We start from the raw sequence: 27,705 nt of genomic DNA on the forward strand, positions 1-27,705 counted from the left end.
GTGGGTTGTTTTGAGAATTTAATGAGATAATGTACACTATCAGAGCACAAGTCTGGCCAACAGTAACAGTACATTAGAACTGTATTAATTACTGTTTGTATTATACAGATGACCACTGAACAACATGAGGGGTAGGTAGGGGCTCTGACCAGCAGTGCAGTGGGAAATTCTGGACTATCCCCACAGCTTAACTACTAATAGCCTACTGTTGACTGGAAGCCTTACCAATAACATAAACAGAGAAGTAATACATATTTTGTAGGTTACATGTATTATATGCTGCAGTCTAATAATAAAGTAGAGAAAAGAAAATGTTATTAAGAAAATTACAAGGAAGACAAAATACATTTAGAGTCTTCATTGAGAAAATCTGTGTATAAGCAACCCACGCAGTTCAAACCCATGCTATTCAAGGGTCACCGGCACTCGTTATTAAGAAAATTACAAGGAAGACGAAATACATTTACAGTCTTCATTGAGAAAATCTGTGTATAAGCACCCGTGCAGTTCAAACCCATGCTATTCAAGGGTCACCGGCACTAGATTTTCTAAATGAGGTGAGTAGTAACAAAGTGCATTATTTTATTCATATGCCCCAATCAGGAACATCTTTATCATCCTCTACATAACGTATTTCAAGGACAAAACTTCACAACACCTCTCACTAAACAAAGCAGCAGTTACTTTATCTCCAGTTTTTTTGATGACTTACCTCTCCCAGGAGTAAATTCGAATCGAATATCATTTAGTTCTTTTTTGGAATTCCTATGAAAAAAACAGGATGTATAAAATCAATTTCTGAATTTACCCACACAGACTCTGCCAACATATATTAGGAAAGCTGTGCCTCAAGACTGTCTTGTTCCCAAAGATCATATGATTAGTCCTAATGAGATGAGAAAAAAAAAATCAGAAGTAAGTTTTAATGGATGGGTAGGGTTTGGGCAGTCCAAGGAGATGGGAAAACAACCGGGCCCATATTGGCAAAAAGTTAACATATGACTCCACAGATCCTAATTCGTGACTGGCAAGGAAAAGTTACACACACCACACAGACGTACTGAAATCAACCAGGCTCCCTGGAGGTTCTGGTTAAAGGTGGAGAAATTTGGGCAGTCCAAGGAGATGGGAAAACAACTGGGCCCATATCGGCAAAGAGTTAACATATGACTCCACAGATCCTAATACGTGACTGGCAAGGAAAAGTTACACACACCACATAGACTGTACTGAAATTAACCAGGCTCCCTGGAGGTTCTGGTTAAAGGTGGAGAAATTAGAACATTATGTCTAACGGCAGATATGTCTGATCACTTAGAACCCAAATCCATTTTATCTAAACAATGCAGAGGGCTTAGGACTATTGACAAATACTTGAGGAGGTTCCTGTTATTGTGCTTAAAATACAGCTACCCATCTCCAACACAACCTGCCCCCACGTGATTTCAACCCTTGCACCGCCGTCTCTGCGCCCTGCATCCAGACTTATACTTCTGCATGTATGCTACCTGAAATTTGTTTCTAGCTATTAGTACATAATCCAAATCAACTTCCAACCCAGACTTGATTATCAAGTGAGGCATTTCATTTTCTCTTTTCTCCATATTCTTCCTCAGTAGCTAAGAGTGATATATATATATATATAGTCTGTTGACTATATAATTGTTCAATCTATTCTTTCTGAAAGCTGATTAAAAGTAGATCAAACATTTAGCATCACTAGTGATCTAACTGACATGCCAAGCACCAACACCTTTAAAGACAATAATATGCTCTGATCTAAAACTCTTTCATCATTTAACCTCAAAGTCTTCATCAGCGAGAATAAGAATCTAGCCCCCTCCTCCATAAACAGGATTGCAACATAGTCCATTAAGAAACCACCCTCTCAGAAAGCTAACTGCATCACTTCCAAGTACCTTCTCCACCTTCCTGGAGCACACGTCAAGTAGAAGTTTTGTACTGTCTACTGACTGCTAGAAGGCAGCATAACAAATTTTCCAAAAGAGACAAGTGGTATTCTCTAAGTACAATTAAAATAGGATGAGATTACTAAGACACTCTATTAATTCAGAACTATTTGAGATGAGATAGGGTACACTGAGGAGGCTTTTGTAAAGAAAAGGTAGCCAGATCTGCTTTCCTCACATTTATGGCATAATTTTATTGCTCCTAGTGGTAAAATCAAAACATTCTCCAAACAGCTCTTGCTACCTCTATCTCTAATTATGGTCATACCAAGAGGATGACTAGGAATTCATATGTGGAAGGAGGAATGAGTCAATATAATTTAGTGAAAGTCTTTTAAAAGTGTTAGTATAGTTTAAGAAGGCCTGAGCCATCTAATGTGATGCTTCTAAAACTAAATTGTTTTCAGCCCTGGCCAGGTAGCTCAGTTGGTTAGATCAGTGATGGCGAATCTTTTGAGCTCGGCGTGTCAGCATTTTGAAAAACCCTAACTTAACTCTGGTGCCGTGTCACATATAGAAATTTTTTGATATTTGCAACCATAGTAAAACAAAGATGTATATTTTTGATATTTTATATATTTAAATGCCATTTAACAAAGAAAAATCAACCAAAATAATGAGTTCGCGTGTCACCTCTGACACGCATGTCATAGGTTCGCCATCACTGGGTTAGAGTGTCATCCTGATACACCAGGTTGCAGGTTCAATCTCCAGTCAGGGTACATACAGGAATCAACTAATGAATGCATAAATAAGTGGAACAAAAAACCTCTCTCTCTTTCTCTTCTCTCCCCTTCCTCCCCAAATCAATAAATAAATTTTTATTTTTAAAAAAATATATTTTATTGATTTTTTACAGAGAGGAAGGGAGAGGGATAGAGAGTTAGAAACATCCATGAGAGAGAAACATCGATCAGCTGCCTCCTGCACACTCCCTACTGGGCATGTGCCCGCAACCAAGGTACATGCCCTTGACTGGAATCGAACCTGGGACCCTTTAGTCCATAGGCCGACACTCTATCCACTGAGCCAAACCGGTTAGGGCATAAATAAATTTTTAAAGTGCATTTATGAGTAGAATGAGACTTTATAGCAATACAACATTCACAGCTATTCTGATAAGAATGCTCTGGAATCCTAATCCAACTACCTGCAAAGGGAGAGAGGGTTAAAATGAACAGGTCGCCACCATGGCACTTCCTGCGAGCAATCTGTCGCAGCCCCACCAAGAAGCATCAATTAGAGCACTTGCTGTAAAACAGAGAAACAGACAAAACTACACACGTAGGAGTTTTCCCTCCACTCTGAAGGAGAAGGCCTTTATTTGCTCTCTCACGATCAGAAAGCACCCCACTCTTGGGTTAGTTGATCTCAGAGTCCATGCTATTTATATGGTCACAATTACAAGACTAATTTTCAGATAAGCCCACTTAGTGCTACTCCCCTAAAAACTGTTCCTCGGTTAAAGACCAGATTCCTAATCTAAACGACCTACATTGCAAATGCACAATTAGTGGAGAAACAATGAAGAGTATGTACCAGTTGACTGTCAACATCCAAGGCCTCACGCTGCTCCTATTATTTCAGAGTGAAATAATACACCTGCAAGCAAATGCACCCGATGCCGGGAGGACACGCAAGCCTATCCGGTTACTCTTGGGCACAGACTATTGGAACAAGGAGTAACTTTCGAAGAGAAAAGAGCGTGTTCAGAGTATTCAGAAGACAAAACAAAACAAAAACGTCGACTGACCTTAATCTTAGTACTAGGCTGATGGGGATCTTGGTTTCTTGTGAACCTGCTCCTGGAGACAGAGCCTAAAAAGCATTGAAAGGTAGAGAGTCACTGCCAGGACTACTAAGCATGGAGGTGACTACTGCTCATCTGCAGAGGAATCGTCCACTTGGCAGCAAGTTTCTCCATCGCCAGGTGAGGCCAGCCTGGTCCCTAGGACGTTCCCTGCTGTGGGAGGACATGCCCTCCAAGGCAGCAACTCTCCCCAGCTGCTTTCGTAAGTCTGTGTGCTCCCGAGTATGTGGATTTACAGGTTACATTCCCTCATTTTAATAAAGTCAACCCTCATAAAACTGACCAATATCTTAAAAAGAGGAATACTGGAAAATCATGGATTGTAGACAGTATTAATAAATAGCACAAACATAAGTGAACAAAAAGAGAACAGTCGACAATTTTCCTAGTGTCAAGATAACTGTCAGCTGCATCCTGAAGTTAAACATAATAAGGATCTAATAAAAAGCTGATAAGAACATTAACCCCCAAATTTTGATGTTTGAAATGTTTCCATTGTTAACATTTTTTTTTTTTTTTTTTTGCTTAAAAATCTGTGTGATCCTTATAAAACTCTCTTATCTGCATACATTTAAAACTGGGGGAAAAGAATTCAAACTTGTTTCAAAATCTACCACCTATAATAAGGTCACCTTATTATATTAGCACATTCCTCTCTGCTTTTTACATCTTCCCAGAGGCTAACCACTAACGCATGCCCTTGCTTTACCTGAGCTGTTTTTGCTGGCTCTGCGGGGGGTGGGAGAGAGACTTGAGTTGGCTGTGCAGGCGTCTGCCCAGCTGGCTGAGGTAGATGAGCAGAAATCTCTTCTGGAACTTGAAGTAAAGTACCCACGGGATCCGTTGTTGGAAACAGCTGTAACAGAATGAATATCCTTGAATAATGTTTCATTCATCGCCATTGAGCAAGGTTGGCTGGACCTCAAAAAACAATGCATTCTTTTGTGTCTGGCTTCTTTCATAGCATAGTTTGTTCAGTGATGCTGCAGCATATATTAGTAGTTCACTTTTTTCTTCTTCTTCAATATAGCAGTTCATTGTATCATACTTACTGTTAACCACATCTATTCTGCACCCTTTGCCCAGCAAAATAGCACGTTCAAAATACAAATTTAAGTATGCAATACAAAATTATACAAGCTACCTTTTTCTATGTCTAGGGACTTTCCATTACTTATAAAGAAAGACAATCAACCAGTAATTCCTTAGCATAGCTGAAATGCTTTTCAAAATGGATATGAAACTTTATGACTAACATAGACATTATATATGTTATTTTGCATGTTTGAAATATTTCTACATTTTAATTATGTAACTTGGAGAAGAAAAGTTATTGAAAAGAAATCAAATTTAGAGTTAAAAGAGAAAAAAAAATTAGAAGGACAAGAAGAGAGGTCTAACAGCTCATAATATATAAGCAAAATCAAGGAGATCAGGAAGTAAAATTTTGTGTTCATTTAGTTTCATATAGAGGAAATCAAAAGTTACTCATTGGTTCTGGATTTTGATAGAAAAACAGAACTTTAAGATTAGTTTTCAAAATGTTAATATAATTATTAACACTTTTCAAAATGAAGCATGCACATATGTTTGCCAAAAATAAACACAGAAACAGAGTAATGAGAGGATGTGGAGAAACTGGAAGCTTGTGCATTGCAAAACAGTACGGTGGTTCCTCAAAAACTTAATAACAGAATTATCGTAGGATTCAGCAATTCCCTTCTGGGTACAGACCTGAAAGAATTGAAAGCAGGGACTTCAACAGGTATTTGTGCAGCCATTTTCATAGGAATTTTATTAACAACTAGTAGACTGGTGCACGAAATCCATGCACTTGGGGGGAGGTGGGGAGGAAGTTCCTCAGCCCAGATTGCGAGAGGGTGCAGGCCAGGCTGAGGGACCCCACCAGTGCCCGACTGGGACCAGGGAGGGACACGGAGGTTGGCCAGCTGGGGAGGGCTCCAGGGCGTGTCCGGCCCATCTCGCTCAATCCCGATCGGCCAGACCCCAGCAAGAGGCTAACCTACCGGTTGGAGCATCTGCCCCCTGGTGGCACATCATAGTGACCCAGTTGACTGTCTGCCCCCTGGTGGTCAGTGCACATCACAGCGAGCAGTTGAGCGGCCTTATCATATCATTAGCATATTACACTTTGATTGGTTGAATGGCCGACCAGATGACCGGACACTTAGCATATTAGGCTTTTATTATATAGGACAGTCAAAAGATAGAAGCAATCCAAGTGTCACCAACAGATGAATGGATAAACGAATGTGGTATATACATACAATGGAATATTATTCAGCCTTAAAAAGGAAGGAAGTAAATTCTGATACATGTTAATATATGAACACTCAGCGCCGGCTGCCTCGGCCCTCGCAGCCCCGGCTTCATCCAGAAGGCTGTCTGGACGGTCTTCGGGATGGTTGTTCTGCTGTTTGGTCTAATTAGCATGTTAGCTCTTTATTATATAGGATGTGCTTAACATTAAAACCAAATCCAAACAAAAGCCCATATTCTTTAACAATTCAATAATCACAACTACTTACCTCAGAATTTGATAATTCTTTCACTCGGGGAGACTAAAAGAAATACAAAAAAAGAAGCCTTGTTAACTCAAAACTCGAGTTACTTGGTCAGTTCCAAAGTGCACAGAAAGCTGAATCGCAAGTGAACTCCATTTCTTCTGATCCACACATTAACTCACCGGCAACTCTCAGGAAAGTTTTCAGGAAAAAGAAAACTGTCGTGACTATTGCAATCTTTGTCCACGTGGCCTGTACTGATGGTATCTGAAGAGCTCACAACTTGAAGTTTATAAACAAACATAACGAGACTGAGTTCTCAGACAGCAGGAAGGTCACACTTTTCAAAGCACAACTTTCTACTAATTATGAACATATTATGTGTGTAATATACCAGACCAAATGTCAACCTTCAAGCTAATATTTAATAATTCTCAACACAGGTTAATTATGATTATGGGCTTTAATGAAGAAAACTCTAGAGCCAAAATTGAAAAACCAATTATAATCTACCATATGAAAATCTAAGCTAAAGTTATTTAATAAATCAAAACAGTTAGTAGTAATTCTGGATACTACTGGGGAATTAAAAAAACAACTTTATCTCTAAACAAATACCAATTTATGGTAAATTCTACCAAATATGGATTTAGACTACTTAAAACGTCAGTTTGGGTTTGTTTTAAAATTCTCATCACCATTTTATTAAGGAGAATCAAGGTTTAGTTAATAGCTAATGTATCACAGCAAGTATATGGCCAACCTTAAACCTTGTTAAAAAAAAAAACAAAAAACTTTATTATTTGGAAAAAATGTCAAACTTACATAAAGAACAATACAAAGAACACCAGTGTACCCTTTACCCAGATTCACCTATTAATAGTATTTATTCCTCATCTGCTTTATTGTTTCAATGCTCACTTTCTCTTTTTAAATATACACATATATAATACACATGATATATATTATATATTTAGTATATTATATATATTTATAAATTAATAGATAATAATAGTTATTAATAGCTGTTTACCACTGAATAGTTATTGTATTTCTTAATAGGGATATTCTCTTACATAACACTACTGAAGTTACCAACTTCAGTAACTTTAATAATAGTACTTTTATTTATCGTCCATAATCCAACTTTTTTCAACAGACCTCATTTTATAGCCTGTTTTTCTTCCAGTACAGGATAAACTCTAGGGTCGTGTATTGCAGTTAGCAGTCATGTCTCTTTAGGTTGTTTCTATCTGGCACATAAATATTTTTGAAGAATACCCCCCACACACTTTATTTGAATAGAATGCTCCTGATCTTTGTTTGTCTGATGGTTCCTCTTGATCTAGACCAGGGGTGGGCAAACTTTTTGACTCGAGGGCCACAATGGGTTCTTAAACTGGACCGGAGGGCCGGAACAAAAGCATGGATGGAGTGTTTGTGTGAACTAATATAAATTCAAAGTAAACATCATTACATAAAAGGGTACGGTCTTTTTTTTTTTAGTTTTATTCATTTCAAACGGGCCGGATCCGGCCCGCGGGCCGTAGTTTGCCCACGGCTGATCTAGACTAATTATATGAACTCACAGCTGGAACTCTACAGTGTTGTGTCCTTCCTAGGGTTCCATATCTTAGGGAAGCACGTGCTCGTCTGCCCCTCATTAGTGACGTTAATCATCTACTCAGGGCAGTTTTTGATTTCTCCAGTATGTAGGAACTATTTTGTATTTTGCAACTAAAAGGCACTCTCTGAAGAGACACTTTAAAACCATGTAAATATCTTGCTCATCAAAATATTCTCCTATACTTAGCATCTGTTGATGATCCTTGCCTGGGCTAATCTTTATGACTGCTTTATGGTGGCTGTAAAATGATAATTCTCCCTGTACAACACTCCTCAACATTTACCAGTCAGCACTGGCAGTTCACTACAATGAAAAAAACCATTCCTTTCCCCCATTTATTGTTGTGGACTTAATAAATTATTTATAATTTACTACTGCACTTAATGGTTTTAATGGTTAAATTCTCGCTGATTTGGCCACTGGGAGATCCGTGAACCAGGCTCATCTATTATTATGATTTTTTTGTTTTAATAAAAAATATTTACTTTCTGACAAAAGAAGCTATTCCAGATTCATCTTGTATATTATCTGTGAAAGCCCTGTAATCAGCCGTTTCCCCAAGAAACCTTCGTTCTTAAAAGCAGGCAAAGATCTACCACTAGCCACTACTCATCCCACAAAAGGTTCTGAGCAGTCAAGGCTATAATGACCTCAAACATTAATATTTCCTACACACATTGGAGACTCCAATAACATGTATATTATACTGCTTAATGTTTGTATTAGCTCACTGATTCTCTTCATTTTTTATAAATTCTTTCCTCAGTTTCATTTAGCAGTTTCTATTGCTAGCCTTCAAGTTCATTAATCTTTTCTTGTACAGTGTTTAATCTGCTGCTATTCCCATCCAATCTATTTTCCATCCAGATATCACAATAGTCTATAAATTTAATTTTGTGTTTGTTTCCTATTCTTGGGGGTGAGCCCTAAAATCACTCCAGGCATTAAATTTAGGCAACAGTGATAAAACAAATGAAAACAAGACTATTTTCACTGCTTCTAGCAAAAACTAGCATATACACATCATCATCATCATCAACAAGGTTATATCAAATAGATATAAGAAGAGATGAGATGCACTATTACTCTTCAGATAGGAGGTTAGCAGACCTCAGGGTCAAAGTTTCTATTACTATTAATCTTTCAAGTTCACTAATCTTTTCTTTGCAATGCATAATTAGCCATTAATCCCACCCAGTGTATGTTCATCTTGGACATTGTAGTTTTCATCTCCAGACTTGGGTCATTTGTATGTGCCCTAAATATTATCATATTCAAACAGACCTGCCAGTTCACTTCGTGTAAAATCAATTAGGCTCCTGATGTTGATAAGTTGTTCAAGAAAATTCTGTCACTAACACTTGGATTTTTTATATTTTAGGTGGGTAGGGTGACCAGAATTATAGAATGCAGTATTATCTCAAAGGCTTCAGACAGAAAGATAGAGCTCTAGCTGAAGCATATAGTTTCACAAAACTTACCCTGAGTTGTGAAATTGCTGCTTTCCCTTCCTCACTTTCTTCATCAAACTCATCATCACTCCACTCCCAGCCTCCATCTTCTGTCTTATGGAGACGGCCACTGGAACCTGGTACTCTCCGAACCTGCTCATTGGAAGAGAGACAGAAGTTATGTTAATGTTGACATTTATTATATAGAAAAGTCAATCATATTCTCCTCTCCTTATGCTACTTCAACCCAGCAGATAATCATTCTCCTGTAAGTATCCTCCAGCCCTCGCCAGCTCAGCTCTGCTCATAATCTCCACTCTTTGTTTACTCACAACCACTACTTTCCCTATACTTCTATGCTCTGAACTAGAACATCATCCAAGTCCTTATGTGAAGTCATAATTTTATTTAAAAATCACAATTATACCTGTACGGTTTTAAGAGCACTATAGCTGTGTAAATTTTGTTAAAAAAAATAACCATTTCCTATCTTTCATCCTATTTACCATAAGCAACCATTTTCAACTCATGTTAGCTTATTCTTTTGGATTGTATTTTCATCTCTCTATGTAACATGGTTTCATTATTACCCGTTTTCTTATTTTAGGAATTAATCTATTGGGCTTCCTACTTTGGAAGTTGAGAATTTAACCCTATTACCACCCCTCTTCTCAAGATATATTATTTTGGTTAAATCAATATTCAGTGTTTACATAACCTGATTACATAATTGATATGGCTGAGCCTTACTGTACATTATAATTACTTTTCTTTCCTGCATAACATTTTTGTTTTCCCTGGAGTTAATATTTGCTTATCTCTATGTACTTGTCAAATTTATCCCCCGATTCTCTCCCAGCTATGTAAGTCTCCTCCCAGCACATTCATGCACAGTAGGTATTCTGCATCAGCGTCATCTTCTTGAGGAAGACTCCCACCAGAGCCTCCTCATCTGCTCCCCCAGGAAGGTTTCACACCAGGTCTAGTACTTCTGATCTCCCTCTACCGTCATCCAGAGGACCATGCTTTCTGGATCATGTGACTTCCCTCTTCTTAGTTTAGGCACTTTCCCCACCATTAGCCTGGCTCACTTACTAAAGCCATGCATTTCTAAAACATATCTTTATTCCATCTCTGCATCTCACTGACAGTTTGCCTGTTAAAAAGTCTGGATCAAAAATTATTTCCTTTGATCATGTTGAGCGTAACTGCTCCACTGTGATCCGGTTGCCAGAAAAGCTCCTGAGGTCGTTCTGACTCCTGACCCTGATTCTGACTCCTGCTCCTGCCTGTGATCATTCCTCCTTCTCCGACAAGCGTTTTGCTTCCAGTATTCCGAGTGATCATGGCGGTGGGCCTCAGTGTTGGCCTATTTTCATTCATTGTGCCGGGTACTTGGGCTCTTTCAATCTGGAAATTCATGACCACTAGTTTTAGAATTTTTCCAGAATTATTTATTCAATAATTTCCTTTCTTCGTTTTTTTTTTTCTTTTTAGTTCTCTTTTTCTGGAATTCATTTGACTCATCTGTTGAATCTTTTTAAATGATCCTTTTACTGTTCTTGTCTTTTCTCTCTTGTTATCTATTTCTTGGCCTTTTAGCTCTGTTTTCTGGGAAACATCCTAAACTTGACTCTACAGCTTTGGTACTGAATTTTTTCATTTCTCCTATAATGTTTTCAATTTCCAAGAGCTTTATGTTGGTGGTGCTGCAATCCTCTAAATGCTTTTTTTCAGTAACAGCTTTATTGAGATACTAGAGGCCCGATGCACGAAATTCGTGCAAGAGTAGGCCTTCCTTCCCCCGGCTGCCGGCACCAACTTCCCTCTGGCACCTAGGACCCGGCTTCCCTCCAGCCACCAGCACCCAGGCTTCCCTCACAGCCCCAGCTTCATCTGGAAGGTCGTCTGGAAGGACGTCCGGTCTAATTAGCATATTATGCTTTTATTATTATAGATAATTCATATACCATACAGTTAACCCATTTAAGGCATATAATTTAATCATTTTATTCAGAGTTGTGAACCCATCTCCACAATGAAATTTAGATTATTTTCATCACTTCCTCCCCACCCCACCCTCCAAAACCCATACTCATTATCAGTCACTGCCTATTTCTCTAAAATCCCTCCAGTCCTAGGCAACCACTAATTTACTTTGTCTCTATAAATTTGCCTAGTCTGAGCATTTCACATAAGTGGGATCTCACAATATGTGGCCTTCTGTAACTGATTTCTTTCAATTAGCATAATTTTTTAAAGGCTCATGCTTATTATGGCATGTATCAATACATCATTCTTTCTTATGGCATTAAACAGATACATGACATGTTACATATCCATTCATCAGTAGATGGGACATTCAGGTTGTTTACACTTTTAGTTATTATGAATAATGCTGCTATGAACATTTGTGTACATATTTTTATTTGTACATATTTTCAGTTCTCTTAGACATGCCAAGAAGTGGAACTGTTGAGTCATATGGCAGCTTTGTTTAGCCTTTTGGAGAACTGCCAAACTACTTTCTAAAGGAGCTGCACCATTTTACACTTCCATTAAAGTGTGAGGGTTCCAATTTCTCCACATCTTTATCAATATTTGTTATTGTCTATCTTTTTTATTAGTCCTTCTAGTGGATATGAAGTGGTATCTTCAATACTTTTGTATGGTGTGAGTAAAAGAGCCCAACCTCACAACTCACTCTAGTTTGCAAATAGTGATTTAACACAGTTTAGAATTCATTCATCAACAGCAGATAGCAGAGTAATGTGTAGGCATTCAGTAGATAAATGATATTTACTGAATGAATGTATCAAAGAATGCTAAAGAAAGGGCTGAAAGAAAATGAGTAATACTCAGACTGTTAACAAAGTATTACTTTTTATTGATTTTTATTTTTTAGAGAGAGAGACGGAGAGAAACCAATTGGTTGCCTCCTATATGCACCCTAACCAGGAACCAAACCTGCAACCTGGGCAAGTGCCCTGACCAGGAATCGAACCAGTGACCTTTTGGTTCATGGGACCACACTCAACCAACTGAGCCACACCAGCCAGGACAACAAAGTATTACCTTCAAAATGCAAAAGTAAATCGACTCAAAGCAATTTCCCAGGAAAACCGAGTTAAATACCCACCTTTTTAGCTCTTTCAGAAATGGTTGGTGCTCTCTGCAATAATTTTTCTTGAAGAAATTCTTTATTCTGGAGAGGAAAAATAAGTATTTTTTCTTATAACAAGTGTTTATTGACAAAGAAGTTTTTATTGACACAAATTAAAATGTGACAAATTAACTGTTTTATAAAGAAGTTCAAGAAACGCTTCCATCTTTTTATTCTGAAGCTCCCTTCGGATACTGCTAACATGGGTTTATAAGGTGCGACAGAGCTTTAGTGTATTGTTAGGAACCATTATCTATGAAAAGTTTGCTTTATACCATATGTCCTTTGGGATCATGGTCCAATACTTCCAAATATAGTAAATTCCCACTTATCAGAAATCTTTAGGAAATGAGATGTTTAGTAATTTAGTAGTAAACCCTGAAATGAGAGTTCAGTATTTTTCATAGATTATATTTATAATGGCAAAATTTAACATTCATTGTTCCTGTTATAAGTTTAATCTATTGACATTTAAATTAATTTATATGAAAAATAAATTTACTTATTCTAAATCATGTATCATAATTACCAAAGACTGTATAAATGGCAGCCTCTGCAATTATTTGATCTACTACTACCATTCTTCTAAACACAACCATATTAACATAGTACAGCTTCTGAGCAGTGAACCTACTTTAGGTAACTGAGGAAGAGAAAATGAACACAAAAATCAAAAGTTAGAAATTCCTACCTTTGCTTTTTGGAAAAATTTGTTCCTCAACAATTCTGCTGCTGTTGGTCTAAAACCAGAAAAGAAAGCTTTTATAATTAATTCAAATGTAATGTGGGTTTTTATCTTCAAAGCTGAGAAAACTATGATAAACTTGGTATAAGACATTAAGTAGAATAAAAACTCATGTAGAAATGCCCTGATAATAATTATTGTAGGTTCTTTGACAAAGTCATTCGGTGAAATTTCTTTTTGGAAGCATGATTTCTCAGTGGCTTCCAACACATTTGCTATTTAATATTATTTCCCAAGAAGTAGGCTAGAAAATGTTTACTTTAATAAGGCATAAAAATACATCTAGACACCGACAGCAGTGTGGTGACGGCCAGGGGGTTGGGGGGCAGGGTGGTGCTGGGTGGAGCTAGGCAAAGTAGGAAGAAATGGGGACATCTATAATAGTGTCAATAATCAAACTAATATTTTTAAAAGAAAAAAATACATCTAAATTCACAAAGTCCTCTGCTTCTTGCTATGTGGCTGCTTGCTAGCCTTCAACTTATTAACATATTAAAAATAGATTTCACTTAAAAAATACTCTACACTTAATAGATATTCCCCAATTTAATCTAAATTCAATTTTACTCAATTCCCTAAAAACAGTGGTTCTTAAATGTTGCCGCGCATTATATCTGGGAGCTGAAAAAAATCCTGATGCCTAGGCTGCACCCACACCAATTAGAGTGGAACCAGGGATCATTAGCTGATCAGATTCTCCAGGTGATTCCCATGTGCACTCAAGCTTGAGAACCAGGATTTCTACAAAGAGTAACAGACAGAATAAATGCACACTGACAACAGTCATTACCATTCCTATTTTTTCATTCAGTCAAGTTTTCAATAGGTTCGATAGTTTGTTTGCACAACATTGCTTCTTATAATTTATTCCTTTCTTCTAGGATTGTTTCCTTCTTTCTAAATACAATTTATAAGAGTTCTTTAAGTGCTAAAACATGACTGAAAAACTTAATCTTTGTCTGAAAAATATCTTAATTCTATGCTTAATTCTTGAATGTTAATTTGATTAGTTGGAGAATTCTGGGTTAAGTTATTTTCTCTCAACATTATGCCAGTATATTCTGGCATCAACTGTTATTATTAGGGAAGTGGCTAATGGTCTACTTGCCTGTTCCCTCAGTGTGCATTTAAGAGTTTCTATTTGCCTCATTGTCCTGTAGTTTCATGACCAAGTGGAAAAGGGGAATGCTGCTTGGAATTTTGAGAGATGGTCTTTAACCTGAGGATATAGGTATATCAATTCTAGGAAATTCTTAGCTATTATTTCCTTGAATATTTTATCTTCCACATTCTTTCTAATCCTTCCTGTAAAGTCCATAGGTACATATATGTAGATTTGTACACATATATATGTGTATGTGTGTGTCTATTACATACACACACTCTGAACCTTCTCATTCTATCCTCTATATCAGTGGTTCTCAACCTTTCTAATGCCACGACCCTTTAATACAGTTCCTCATGTTGTGGTGACCCCCAATTTCATGGTAACAAATTGAACATCATTAAAGCATAGTGATTAATCACAAAAACAATATGTAATTATATATGTGTTTTCCGATGGTCTTAGGCAACCCCTGTGAAAGGGTCATTTGACCCCCAAAGGGGTCGCAACCCACAGGTTGAGAACCGCTGCTCTATATGTTCATCTCTCTTTCATATGAACAAGTAATTCTCTGCGCATGTATGTATGTGATTCCTAGTAACATATCAGATGAAGAGAAAAGTAAGCCTTATCTGATATTTACCTTTTTTCTGGATCCTTTTGAAGGCACAATGAAATCATCTTTCTAAATGATTTTCCATATTTTTTTAGCATTTCTTTATCTTGAACACCAGTTTCCAAAGAAGGAGGATCATTTTGCAGTGTCAACATCAAAACCTGTAAGAATTTTCAATATAATAAAAACTTCTAAAGACTCAGTAAAGTAAAATTAAATACTGTGGCCAAGACATTTTAATATGGACAACCCCCAACATACGAGCAGATATTATTTCCTAAAAGTTCACATTTAGACCAGTTGTTCAGAATCCAGAGTTATCCACATAAATAATATCCTATAGGAAGTTCCCAGATGCTGTGCCTACTAGAGCTCAACTGTATCCACACTATATATCCTTTAATTAGACTCCTTTCTTCATGTCTTCTGTCCCTACTCCTATACTGCCAAACTACCTTTAAAAAAATTAAAACCATAGCAAAATTCGGAGTGTGAACTTGCTGACTTTACCTATTCATGGCTCTCTTTCAACTTGATGCCTTGTTATCTGGCCTTCTCTTCCCAGAACTCCTCAGATAGTTCTATCATTAAAATCACTAATGATGTCCTAGATAACAAAGCTGGAGCCTTTTTTAGTTCTCGTTCTTCCTACCTTCCCCGCAGCAACTGACAATCTTGACTATCCTGTCCATCTGTTCCTTCCTGGACTTTCATGGCAACATACTAGCTTAATGCACAGAGATGCAAGTAATGAAAGTCATTTTTATGTGATGGGGCTTTGTGTGATTCTTTTACTATACTGTTTGACTATTTTTATAAAAGCATAAGCCATTTTTCTACACATAAAGTCAACACTAAAAAATAAAAGGCTAATATGCAAAGTGTCCCCTTGGGAGTTCACTAGGAGACCAGGAGTTCGATCGCTTGCTATGAAGTGCGCTGACCACCAGGGGGCAGCACAAAATGAAGGCCTCGATCCACTCCAATCGCTGGCCAGGCCTAGGGACCCTACCCGTGCATGAATTTGTGCACTGGGCCTCTAGTTTAAAAATAAATAAAAAAAATCTTTTTTTTTTTTTTGGCTTAAAATCAGCCCCCACCTTACAGTTATATATTAAAAAAAAAAAATTCTTAAAGTTTTGTGAATATCCACTTTCTCCTAGGAATCTTCAACCTTTTAGGCAAACTATGACCTTAAACATCACTTACCTTTCACAGAATCAAAATTGCACCCATCAAACATGTAGGTCAATATATATGTACTAGAGGCCCAGCGCACGAAATTCGTGCACTGGGGCGGGGGTGGGCGCCTCAGCCTGGCCTGCACCCTCTCACAGTCCAGGAGCCCCTGTGGAGGCAAGAGCCTCTCCCTGCATTCGCCAGCCGTGAGCCGGCTTCTGGCTGAGCGGCGCTCCCCCTGTGGGAGCACACCAACCACCAGGGGGCAGGTCCTGCATTAAGCATCTGCCCCCTGGTGGTCAGTGCACATAGAGACCAGTCATTCTGACGTTTGGTCAATTTGCATATTACCCTTTTGTTATATAGGATATGTTTTGAATATGGAGAGAGAGAGGTTTTTTCATAATAATCTTTTACTGGTTTTGTACCTCTCCACATTGTTAGATCCTTAAAGGGGACAGAAAAACATCTTTTTAGAGCAGCGGTTCTCAACCTGTGGGTCACGACCTCTTTGGCGGTCGAACGACCCTTTCACAGGGGTTGCCTAAGACCATCCTGCATATCAGATATTTACATTACAATTCATAACAGTAGCAACATGACAGTTATGAAGTAGCAATGAAAATAATTTTATGGTTGGGTCACAACATGAGGAACTGTATTTAAAGGGCCAGAAGGTTGAGAACCACTGTTTTAGAGGTTCTACAGTACACCAAAATCATACAGGTGTGAATAATATCAATATAACAATTCACAATGGTGGTCTGCCATTTCAGTCATAGAATATCTTATAAAGTGGCAAGAAGAACTATAAACAATAACTGCAAACAAAACAGAATTCATGTGCATATTACAACTAAAGGGTCACATAGATAAAAATGGTTACCAATAGTACTGGCAGCACCATCTTAAACACAAAATACTCATTCTGTTACTAAGGTTAGGGACAGGATTAATGACTACACTTCAGGTAACTACTACATTAGGAAATAATAATAGGCTTTTAATAAAAGCTGCTTAGTGTCCTAAGCAAACTTTTATCCAATATTAAAAATAATACATATGTATGGCACATGAACATTTTGCATGGGTTATCTTATTTAAGATATCAAAAGCACTTAAAGCAGTGCCTGGAAAAATAAGTGCTCAATGAATATCAGCTATAACCACTATTAATTCATAACCCTTCCAACAACCTTATGAAGTAGAAACGATCACCATCCCCAGGAAGGCTGTGCATCCTCATTAAAGGTGATTGTAAGGAACACACACTAAAATGAGAGGCATCAGACCCTAATATCAAACCAGTTAGTGTCAGGAGATGGACAGTCATCATATAAAGAGGACCGCTACAATGCACAGTCATTCAATACTAAATACCAAATATCTACTACAGATTTTAACTGCTCCAGGAGTTAGAAGGAATGCAGGGCAGAATTCCATGAGTAAAACTGTCAAATGAAGAAAGGCTCTGAAATGGAACTGGGACAGGAGCTGGGGTAGTAGTTGGGGTATAAGCCTCACCTTCATTGGCGGATACTTATGATAAGGAGCAGCCCCCGTGGCCAATTCAATCGCTGTGATCCCGAAACTCCAGATATCAGCTTTGAAATCATACCCTCGGACCTGTAGGAAACAGAGAGATGAACAGGATTACCTTTACCACCCTAAAAGCACTTTTAAAAAGTAGCTTCCAATATGTGTCAAGAACCATGGAAGTGTTCATAGGTTTTAAACCAATCATATAACCTAAAGTAGGCAAAAGCTAAATATACTTGGGAACAGAAAAAAAAAAGGAATCAAACTGAATGAATGTTCACCAACAATGGGAAATCGTTAAATATGGTACATTCACTTAAAGAAATATTATATAGGTAAACAAAAGCAAGGTTAATGAATTCCATATGAAAATATGAAAAACACCTGTGATAAAAATACAAAATTGGTCATACTGCCTGGCCGGTGTGGCTCAGTGGTTGAGTGTTGATCTATGAACCAGGAGGTCAGGGTTCAATTCCTGGTTAGGGCACATGCCCAGGTTGCGACCTCTATTCTCAGTAAGGGGAGTGCAGGAGGCAGCCAATCGATGATTCTCATCACTGATGTTTCTATCTCTCTTTCCCTCTCTGAGATCAATATATTTTTAAAAAAAGATTAGGTCATTTAATTTGTACTAAGAAAAATATTACTAAACCAGTCTTCATTATATTATTCCTTAGGTTGTCTTTAGTATAAATCCTAGTTGCATATGTCCTTTGTAAAGTTCTAGTTTTTTTGTTTTTTGTTTTTTTAGTTCTCTTTTAAAGGAGGACAAAAGTCTTAACCAAAGATCAAATATGTGTATTTCCCAAACCTAACCTAGTATACCTACAGAAGCAAACATTACTCAGTGTTTTTCAGTTTCATAACAAAACCCTAAACCATTTTAAAACACACAGTACCGCCCTGGTCAGTTCGGTTCAGTGGATGAGCGTTGGCCTGCAGACTGAAGGGTCCCAGGTTCGATTCCAGTCAAGGGCATATACCTTGGTTGCGGGCACATCCCCAGTAGGGGATGTGCAGGAGGCAGCTGATTGATGTTTCTCTCTCATTGATGTTTCTAACTCTCTATCCCTCTCCCTTCTTCTCTATAAAAAATCAATAAAATATATTTTAAAAATAAATAAATAAATAAAAAGTAAAACACACAGTACCTGTTCCATAACTTCGGGTGCCATCCAGCAAGGGGTTCCAACAAAGGTCTTTCTCACTTTATTTCGGGTAATATCACCACCAGTTGCTAAAAAAGCACTAACACCAAAGTCTGAAACAGAGACAATAACAGCAAGGCATTAAAAGTACAGTAAGTAACATAAATGAATAGGAAAATAATATAATGTAGTTATAGTTCTATATGCAAACAGCATGACATCTTCTGCTCTTCTTGCTAAACTTTTTTGTGCGTGTGAGAACAAAGCAAATTTTACTCAAGTAGAGAAACACAAAGGCCAGGGCACGGGCATGGCTACACAAGAAGCAAAAAGGACACGTCCCAGCAGACCTGGGCCACCTAGAGAGTAAGCTGAGCCTCTGCGGAACTTCTGGACCAAATTAAAACACAGCTTAACAGGTCCTTCATTCCATTCCTCTCCACCCCGACACATCATCGTAGTCTTAGGTTTTCCTCCTTGCTTCATTCCATTCTTTTCGCTTTATCTTCCCAAACTGAAACTGCATACTCATCTACAATAATAAAAGCATAATATGCTAATTAGACCGGACAGCCAAACAACCTCCTGGGCTTCCTTCCGGACGAAGCCGGGCTGCAAGGGCTGAGGCAAGCCGCCACGGCTGTGAGGGCAGAGCCCCTTGCATGAATTTCATGCATCGGGCCCCTAGTCTATCTATAATAATAAAAGGGCAATATGCTAATTAGACTGGATGTCATACCGGACGTCATGCCAGACGTCCTTCCAGACGAAGTCAGGGCCGGAGGGAAGCCCGGGTCCCAGGTGCCAGAGGGAAGCCGGTGCTGGCAGCCGGGGGAAGAAAGGCCTACTCTTGCACGAATTTCATGCATTGGGCCTCTAGTTAAACAATAATTCCTCACTGCCCTCTCCACACAGCCCTGGCAATCAGCATTCTACTTTCTGTCTCTATGATTCTGACTACGCTAAGTACCTCATATGAGTGGAATAATACAGCATTTCTCTGTTTATAACTGGCTTATTTCACTTAGCATAATGTCCTCAAGATTCATCCATGTTGTAGGATATCAGAATATTCTTCCTTTATAAATTAAATAATATTCCATTGTATGTATATACCATTTTGTGTACTGATTATTTCATTGATGGAACACTTGGTTTGCTTCCACGATTTAGCCACAATGAATAATGCTGCTATAAAAATGAGTGTACAAATATCCGTTTGAGTCCCTGCTTTCAGTGGACTGCTGGATCATACAGTATTTTTAAATGTTTCAGGAACTGCCATACTGTTTTCCACAGCAGCTGTACCATTTTACATTTCCAACAACAGTGAACAAGGATTCCAATTTCTCCATATCCTTGTTATTTTCTGAGTTTGGGGGTTTTCTTTTGATAGTCAATCCTGGTGGATGCGAGGTGAAATTTCCTCGTAGTTTTGATTTGCATTTCCCTGATGATTAGTGATGTTGAGCAGCTTTTCAAGTACTTACTGGCCCCTTGTTTATCTTCTTTGGAGAAATGTCTATTCAAATCCATTTTTTTTTAAAACCTTGCTCTTTTTGATGTTAAGTTTTAGGAGTTCTCCGTAAATTCTGGATATTATTAGCCTCTTATCAGGTATATGACTTGCAAATATTTTCTCCCATTTAATGGGTTGCCTTTTACTCTTTTGGTAGTGTCTACACACAAAATTTTTAATTTTCATAAAGGCCAATTTGTCTACTTTTTCTTCTGTTAAGCCATGCCTTTGGCATCATTTCTAAGAAATCATTGCCAAATCCAATGTCATAAAACTATTTTTCTATGTTTTCTTCTTAGAATTTCAATGTTTAGGTCTTATGTTTCAATCTTAGATCCATTTTGAGTTAATTTTTGTATATGGTGTTAGATAAGGGTCCAACTTAATTTTTTTTCATGAGAATATGCAGTTTTCTCATCACCATTTGTCCTTGAATAGACTTGGTACCTTTGTCAAAACAATTTAACCATATACAGGGTGGGCAAAAGTAGATTTACAGTTGTGAGTATGGGAAGTACAATTTATTCCTGCACTATTATTTATTAACTAGAGGCCCGATGCACAAAATTTGTGCAAGAGTAGGCCTCCCTTCTCCCAGCTGCCGGCACCGGCTTCCCTCTGGCACCCGGGACCGGGGCTTCCCTCCAGCCGCCAGCAGGCACCCAGGACCTGGGCGTTGCTCCAGCCCTGGTTTTGTCTGGAAGGATGCCCGGAATGATGTCTGGTCTAATTAGCATATTACCCTTTTATTATTATAGATTATTGTATTTTTCCATACAAACAACCATAAACCTCTTTTTGCCACACTCTGTATGTGAGGGTTTATTTCTGAGCTCTCTTTCCTATTTCATCTGTCTCTGACTATCTTTATGCCCATAACATACTATTTTAAAAAAAATATATATATATCTTAAATGATTTCATAAAGGAAGGAAGAGGGAGAAAGTGATAGAAACATCAATAATGAGAGAGAATCTTTGATCGGTTGCCTCCTATACTCCCCCTACTGGAGATTAAGCCAGCAACCTGGGCATGTGCCCTAACCGGGATTCAAACTGTGACCTCCTAATTCATAGGTCAAGGCTCAAACACTGAGCCATACCAGCCAGGGCATACGTAACATACTACTTTTATTACTGTTGCTTTGCAATAAGTCTTAAAAACAGGGAATGTCATTCTTCCAGCTTTGTTCATTCTTTTTCAAGATTGTTTTGCCTATTTGAGGTTACTTGAGATCCCATATGAATTTTAGGATAGGTTTTTCTATTTCTACAAAAAAAAAAAAAGGAATCATTGGGATTTTTATAATGATTGTACTAAATCTGTAGATCACTTTGGGTAGTACTGACATTTTAACAATAAAGGTATCCCCACTTTCTAGTTTGCATAATACGAAGACTACATGAGTACCTGTTTTCACTAACTAAAAGAAACCTGAAGAGGGTTTTCACGTTTACAAAAAAAAAGCCATTACTATACCAATGTAGGTTTTTTGTGAGATCAAGTGGCTAAAGTTAGCATTCTGAAAGCAGGAGATTCTCTTTGCTTTAAGCCATTTTGGCTTATGAAAGATTTCATAAAAGTGCTCTACATCAGGTAGTGGGAAAACCTGTAGAAACAGTATATAACTGGATCATGTGTTTTTTTTTGTTTGTTTGTTTTTTGATCATGTGTTTTTTTTATCCACTCTGTCAATCTCTGTCTTTTGACTGGAGAGCTAACCATTTACATTTAAAGCAATTACTGATATGAAGAAACTTCTGTCATTGTATTATTTATTTTCCTTATATCTAATAGTTTTGTCCCTCATTTCCTATGTTACTTTTGTGTTGTGTGTTTAGTTGGTTTTTGTCTATATTCTACAGTTATTTTCTTTGTGGCTACCACAGGGGTTAGACTTGCCATTCTAAAATTATAACACTCTAATTTGAATTTATACCAACTTACCTTCAAGACAGAAAAACGCTTCTCCTTTATAGCCCTGTTCCCACCCTTTTTGATTACTGATGTTACAAAAGCACATCTTAATACATTGTGTGTTCAAAACCATAAATGAACAATTCTTTTAAATGCACTAGTCTCTTAAATTATGTAGACAAGACGGAGTTATAAACTAATGTTACTATAATACTAACTTTTAGACCAATTACTGTTTTCAATAGTGTATTAGTTTCTTAAATCATGTAGAAAACACAAAAAGTAGAGCTACAAACCATTGTTGCAGTAATACTTATAGTAACAGCTCTCATACTTGCCCGTGTATTTACCTTTATTGAGGTCTTTATTTCCTCATCCTGCTTGGAGTTACTGTCTAGCATCTTCTCATTTCGCTTTGCAGGTCTCCCTTGGGCATTTCTTGCAGGGCGGGCCAAGTGGAAACATAATCCTCAGTTTTTATTTATCTGGGAATGTCTTATTTATCCCTCACTTTTGATGAAGTTTTATCAGATAATGGATTCTTGGTTGAGAATTCTTTTCTTTTAGCACTTGAATATATCGGCCCACTGCTTTCTGGCCTCCGTAGTTTCTCATAAGAAATCTGCTGACCACATTATTCAGTATCCCTTGTGACAAGTCATTTCTTTCTTGCTGCTCTCAAGATTCTTGTCCCTGGCTTTCATAAATTTGATTATAATGTGTCTCTTAGGGTTTTTCATACTTGGTGGTCAATGAGCTTCTTTGATGTTTATATTCATCCAATTTGGGGAGTTTTCAGACATTATTTCATCAAATACTCTCTCTGCCCCTTTCTCTCTTCTCTTTCTGGACTTCCCACAAAGTGTATGTTGGTCCACTTACTGGTGTCTAACTACTCCCTCAGCTCTGTTCACTTTTCTTCAACCCTTTTCCTTTCTATTCATCATATTGCTAGTTTTCATTTCCCTATCTCCAAGATCACCAATTCTTTCTTCTGCCAACTCAAATCTGCAAGTGAATCTTCCAGTGAATTTTTCATGTCACAGTATAGTTATTGTATTTTTTGCTCCATAATTTCTTTTTGGTTTCTTTTAGGTGTTCTCTCTTTATTAATAGCTCCATTTTGTTCAGACATTGTTTTCTTTAGTTTCTGTACAGCATCCATTACTTCTCTGAGCATCTTTAAGACGGCTCTTTTAAAATCTTTGTATAGCAGATCTGCCTTGAGGTCTTTTTCACTGACAGTTTCTATTGACTTATGTATTTCCTTTGAATAGATCATACTTTGCAGTTTCATTAAATGCCTTGTAAGTTTGTTGTTGTTGAAAACTGGAGATTTAAATCTGATAATATGGCCACTGTGGAGATCAGATTCTACCCCATTTCCAGGGTTTGCTGGTTTTTTTGTAAATGTTTTTGTTTGTTGGAGACTGTGTCTATGTCAAGCATCAGCCTGAGATGTAAACTTAAAGGTCTTCTCAGATCTTTTCTGCATGTGCAGTCACTTTCCAATTTTCCCTGTAAATGTAGGTGTTTTTTAATGTCCTAGTCTTTAATGTCTGGCTCCAAAAGGGAAAGACGAGAAAAATGAAGGGAAGGAAAACGGGTGCTGGCCTGTTAAGTTGCCTGGAAATCACTGTGGGGAGAGAGAGGGGGTGTATAACAACCATAATGGCTGTTTGCCTCTTTGCCTGCACCTTTGAGATCTGAAGCAGCAATCACTGATCAGAACACAGATGCATGATATTTGGAGAACAGATCATTTTTGCCCACTATGATTCCTGCAAGTTGTGTGCAAACCATTCCAAAACATGCACAGCTGCGTACAGTGGCTGATGGGTGAGAAATTTGGCTCTGAAATTGACCAAATTAAGCACAATTTGCAATCTAAGGCCTTCCCTAGAATTTTCAAGCCTTTAATGGTCCACAGAATTCCAAAACAGTTACAGTAAGTCCTCACTTAACATCAACAGGTTCTGTGACTTTAAGTAAAACAATGTATAACGAAGCCAATTTTACCATAAGCTAATTGATATAGAAAGAGTTAAGTTCCTACAGCATCTCATCTATCTACCTATAATAATAAAAGCGTAATATGCTAATTAGACCAGACAGCCAAACAACCTTCTGGACGAAGCTGGGGATGCGAGGGCTGAGCCCCTTGCATGAATTTCATGCATCGAGCCTCTAGTATTATAATGAAATGACGGACAAAATGTTATCGAGAACCCCACTGTGCATCAGATTCTGCCAGTTCAATTGCTGTCCAGGTGAGAAGACAGATTCCTGATAATAATTCTGTTCACTATTTTATCACAGTCTTCTCCTTTATTTTTTTCTTCCACCTCGTTTTGCTTCCCTAAGCAATATAGACAATTGTCCCTGATGTTAAACTTATATAATAGAATCACATTCTATATACAAACTGTAAACCTACTTTTGCGGGCCCCTGTAATCTAATTTGACTGGTTTATTTCATCCTATGTCTTTATAATTTATTAATGTTTTTGTATGTAGTTGTAATTCTACCCAATTTCAACTAGATAGTATTCTAATGTATAAATTAACCACAAGTTATTTATCCAGTATACTAATGAAGGGCTGGGGGCTGTTTTAAACTTTCTCAATGCTTATGAGCACCACGGCACACGTAAGCATGAGTTTCTCTAGGCCATGCCATCTAAAAGCCAAAGTTTTAGGGTATGCATATCTTTAACTTAATTTACACTCTCATGATCAGAGTATGAGATTTTTTCCTTGCTTTACATCCAAACTAACAACTGGTATTATTAGATTTGTAAGCCAACTGAGTCAGTATGACATAGTATCCCAATGATACTCTACTTCATTTTTAACTGATTACTAGTGAGGCTGAACACCTTTTATACTTATGTTTTTTGTTTTTTTAAAATATATTTTATTGATTTTTTACAGAGAGGAAGGGAGAGGGATAGAGAGTTAGAAACATCGATGAGAGAGAAACATCGATCAGCTGCCTCCTGCACACCCCCTACTGGGGATGTGCCCGCAACCAAGGTACATGCCCTTGACCGGAATCGAACCTGGGACCTTTCAGTCCGCAGGCCGACGCTGTATCCACTGAGCCAAACTGGTTAGGGCTATACTTATGTTTTAATGTCTTCATTTGAGAAGCCTTATGTCTATTTTCTAATCAGATTTTTTTCTTAATGAGTCCTTTATTTATTCTAAATTTGAGCCCTTTATCAGTATTCATGCTGCAAATATCTTCTCTATACCCTGTGGTTTGCTTTTTACTTATTCATGGTGATACACTGTTGGTTCCTCTTTTGATGAATAAAGGTTGCTAATTTTAAGAGTCAAATTTACCAATCTTTTCCTTTATATTAGAACATTATGTGGCTTGGTTAAAATATTCCCTTACCTTAGGACATGAAAATGTGTACCTAAGTTATCTTTTAATGCTGAAGAAAGAATTCAGTTTTGAGTGATTATCTTCCTCCTGCCAAACACCAGACTGTTGCAACAGTGTATATGGGACTACACTGAGGTTTTCTCAGATCATCTGCTTGCTCAACAAGCCTGTGGTTCCACCATTCTGGAGTCTCGGCCTGAAGCAAGGGTTACTTCACCAGGATAGCCACCTTTGGCAGACCCTGGACTCCAACTCTTCAGCTCTGAATCTCCCCAAAGCGCACTTCCACTTCTCAAATGACTCTTCCTAATTGGCAAATACCCCATGTCCCCCAGTACAGAAGCAGCTCTAGATCACCTCTCTATAGCATATTTATTCTTAAACATAAGGAGGTTTCTTGACTACTTCTCCTTTAAAAAGCTGTACAGAATGCTATGAGAAACCATAGAAAAAGACCCTAATGGGGGATAAGGAGTGGATAACTAAAAGGTGATGAGTAATAGAAAAATGTCTAAGATTGAAAATGAATATTGAGAAGTGAAGAATATCTTGAGAGTCAGCAGGGATGTGCCTATATAGGGTGCTTGACTAGAAATGATCCAGAAAATGTAAAGATGGGTAATGTGGTTCTACTGAGCATTAAGTCAAAATAAAAGAAATACTAATCATTACCTGCAATCTGTACTGAACCATCTTCTCCAAGAAGAATATTTCCAGCTTTCACATCTCTTTAAGAAAAACAAAAATTACATATTAAAATAACACGTATTCTTTGGACTCACATAATTTAAGAAATTGTTCACTATATTCATACAACATAGCCACTGAAGTGCTCTATTTTGCACTAAAGGGTATTAAGGCCAATAGTAAATTTTTAAAAATTTTAGTCACTTGTACTAGAATCCAACCATTGTAAACAGAAAGCTAGAATTACATATAGTTTTAAAACCTGAGGTGATTAAATGTTTGATTGGGTAATAATAGTGACCAAAGAATGTGATCCTCACCTAATTCTACTTAGTGAAATACACTGATTTTTTTCTAAAACCTAATATATGATCAAAATTTTTAAATGGTCAGTATGTGGTTGAAAATAGAGATTATTCTATGATTATAGCATAAAGACAGATATAAATTATCCAAACATCTCTATATTTCATTGATAACTATAGCAGCTCAAGCAAAACATGAATACATTCTTGTTATACAAATCTAAACATCACTGAAAAGGCCAAAGTCTCTTTCACTACTATTCTCAAATCTAGCATTCTCTCCAAATTTTCAACTGTTATTCTGATTAATGGAATATGTTCCTATAACATATCTGGGTTTTTCTTCCAACATAAATGATATCATTCTATCCATTTCAATCTACAACTTTGTTTTTCTCATGCAACGTTAGTAGTATCTCACAAAATTTAAAATCCTTCAATTCTGCAAATAGCAAATCCACTTCTTGAAAACCTGTGGAAACTCTCACAATGTACAAGGGGTTCACTGAAGCATTATCTATAATAATAAAAGCATAATATGCTAATTAGACCGGACATCCTTCCGGACAAAGCCAAGGCTGCAAGGCAAGCCCGGGTCCCGGGTGTCTACTGGCGGCCGGAGGGAAGCCCGTGTCCTGGGTGCCAGAGGGAAGCTGGTGCTGGCAGCCGGGGGAAGGAAGACCTACTCTTGCATGACTTTCGGGCTTCTAGTTTGTAATGACATCCCCAAATGATAACAGCCTAAGAAAGCCAGCAACAGCAAAAAAGTTAAATTAATTGTTATATCCACGAAATGGAACAAGGTCAATCAACATTGTGACTTGAAATTCCCTCTAATACATACTGCTAAGTAAACAAATCAAGCAAAACAGTGCATCTTGCGTGCCCACGTGCATGTATACACACACACACACACACACACACACGTACACACATACACACACACGTACACACATACACACACGTACACACATACACACACGTACACACGTACACACGTAC

The 27,705-nt window shown here is 37.7% G+C and overlaps 1 protein-coding gene across 1 annotated transcript in view; it reads right to left on the reverse strand.

Moving 5' to 3' along the window:
- OXSR1 (oxidative stress responsive 1) overlaps nucleotides 1-27,705 on the reverse strand; it is a 69,465-nt gene that overhangs the window by 5,619 nt on the left and 36,141 nt on the right. Inside the window, exons 5-15 of the mRNA XM_005882628.2 lie at nucleotides 26,384-26,439; nucleotides 18,885-18,994; nucleotides 17,716-17,817; nucleotides 15,040-15,173; nucleotides 13,238-13,286; nucleotides 12,523-12,588; nucleotides 9,414-9,536; nucleotides 6,330-6,362; nucleotides 4,490-4,636; nucleotides 3,724-3,788; nucleotides 713-765 (exon numbers count right to left, since the gene is read on the reverse strand). Of these exons, the coding sequence (XP_005882690.1) occupies nucleotides 713-765; nucleotides 3,724-3,788; nucleotides 4,490-4,636; nucleotides 6,330-6,362; nucleotides 9,414-9,536; nucleotides 12,523-12,588; nucleotides 13,238-13,286; nucleotides 15,040-15,173; nucleotides 17,716-17,817; nucleotides 18,885-18,994; nucleotides 26,384-26,439 (938 nt within the window). The remainder of the gene's footprint in view (nucleotides 1-712; nucleotides 766-3,723; nucleotides 3,789-4,489; nucleotides 4,637-6,329; nucleotides 6,363-9,413; nucleotides 9,537-12,522; nucleotides 12,589-13,237; nucleotides 13,287-15,039; nucleotides 15,174-17,715; nucleotides 17,818-18,884; nucleotides 18,995-26,383; nucleotides 26,440-27,705) is intronic.

The sequence above is a fragment of the Myotis brandtii genome, unplaced genomic scaffold (genome assembly GCF_000412655.1).
Source record: "Myotis brandtii unplaced genomic scaffold, ASM41265v1 scaffold731, whole genome shotgun sequence".
Taxonomy (NCBI): Eukaryota; Metazoa; Chordata; class Mammalia; order Chiroptera; family Vespertilionidae; genus Myotis; species Myotis brandtii.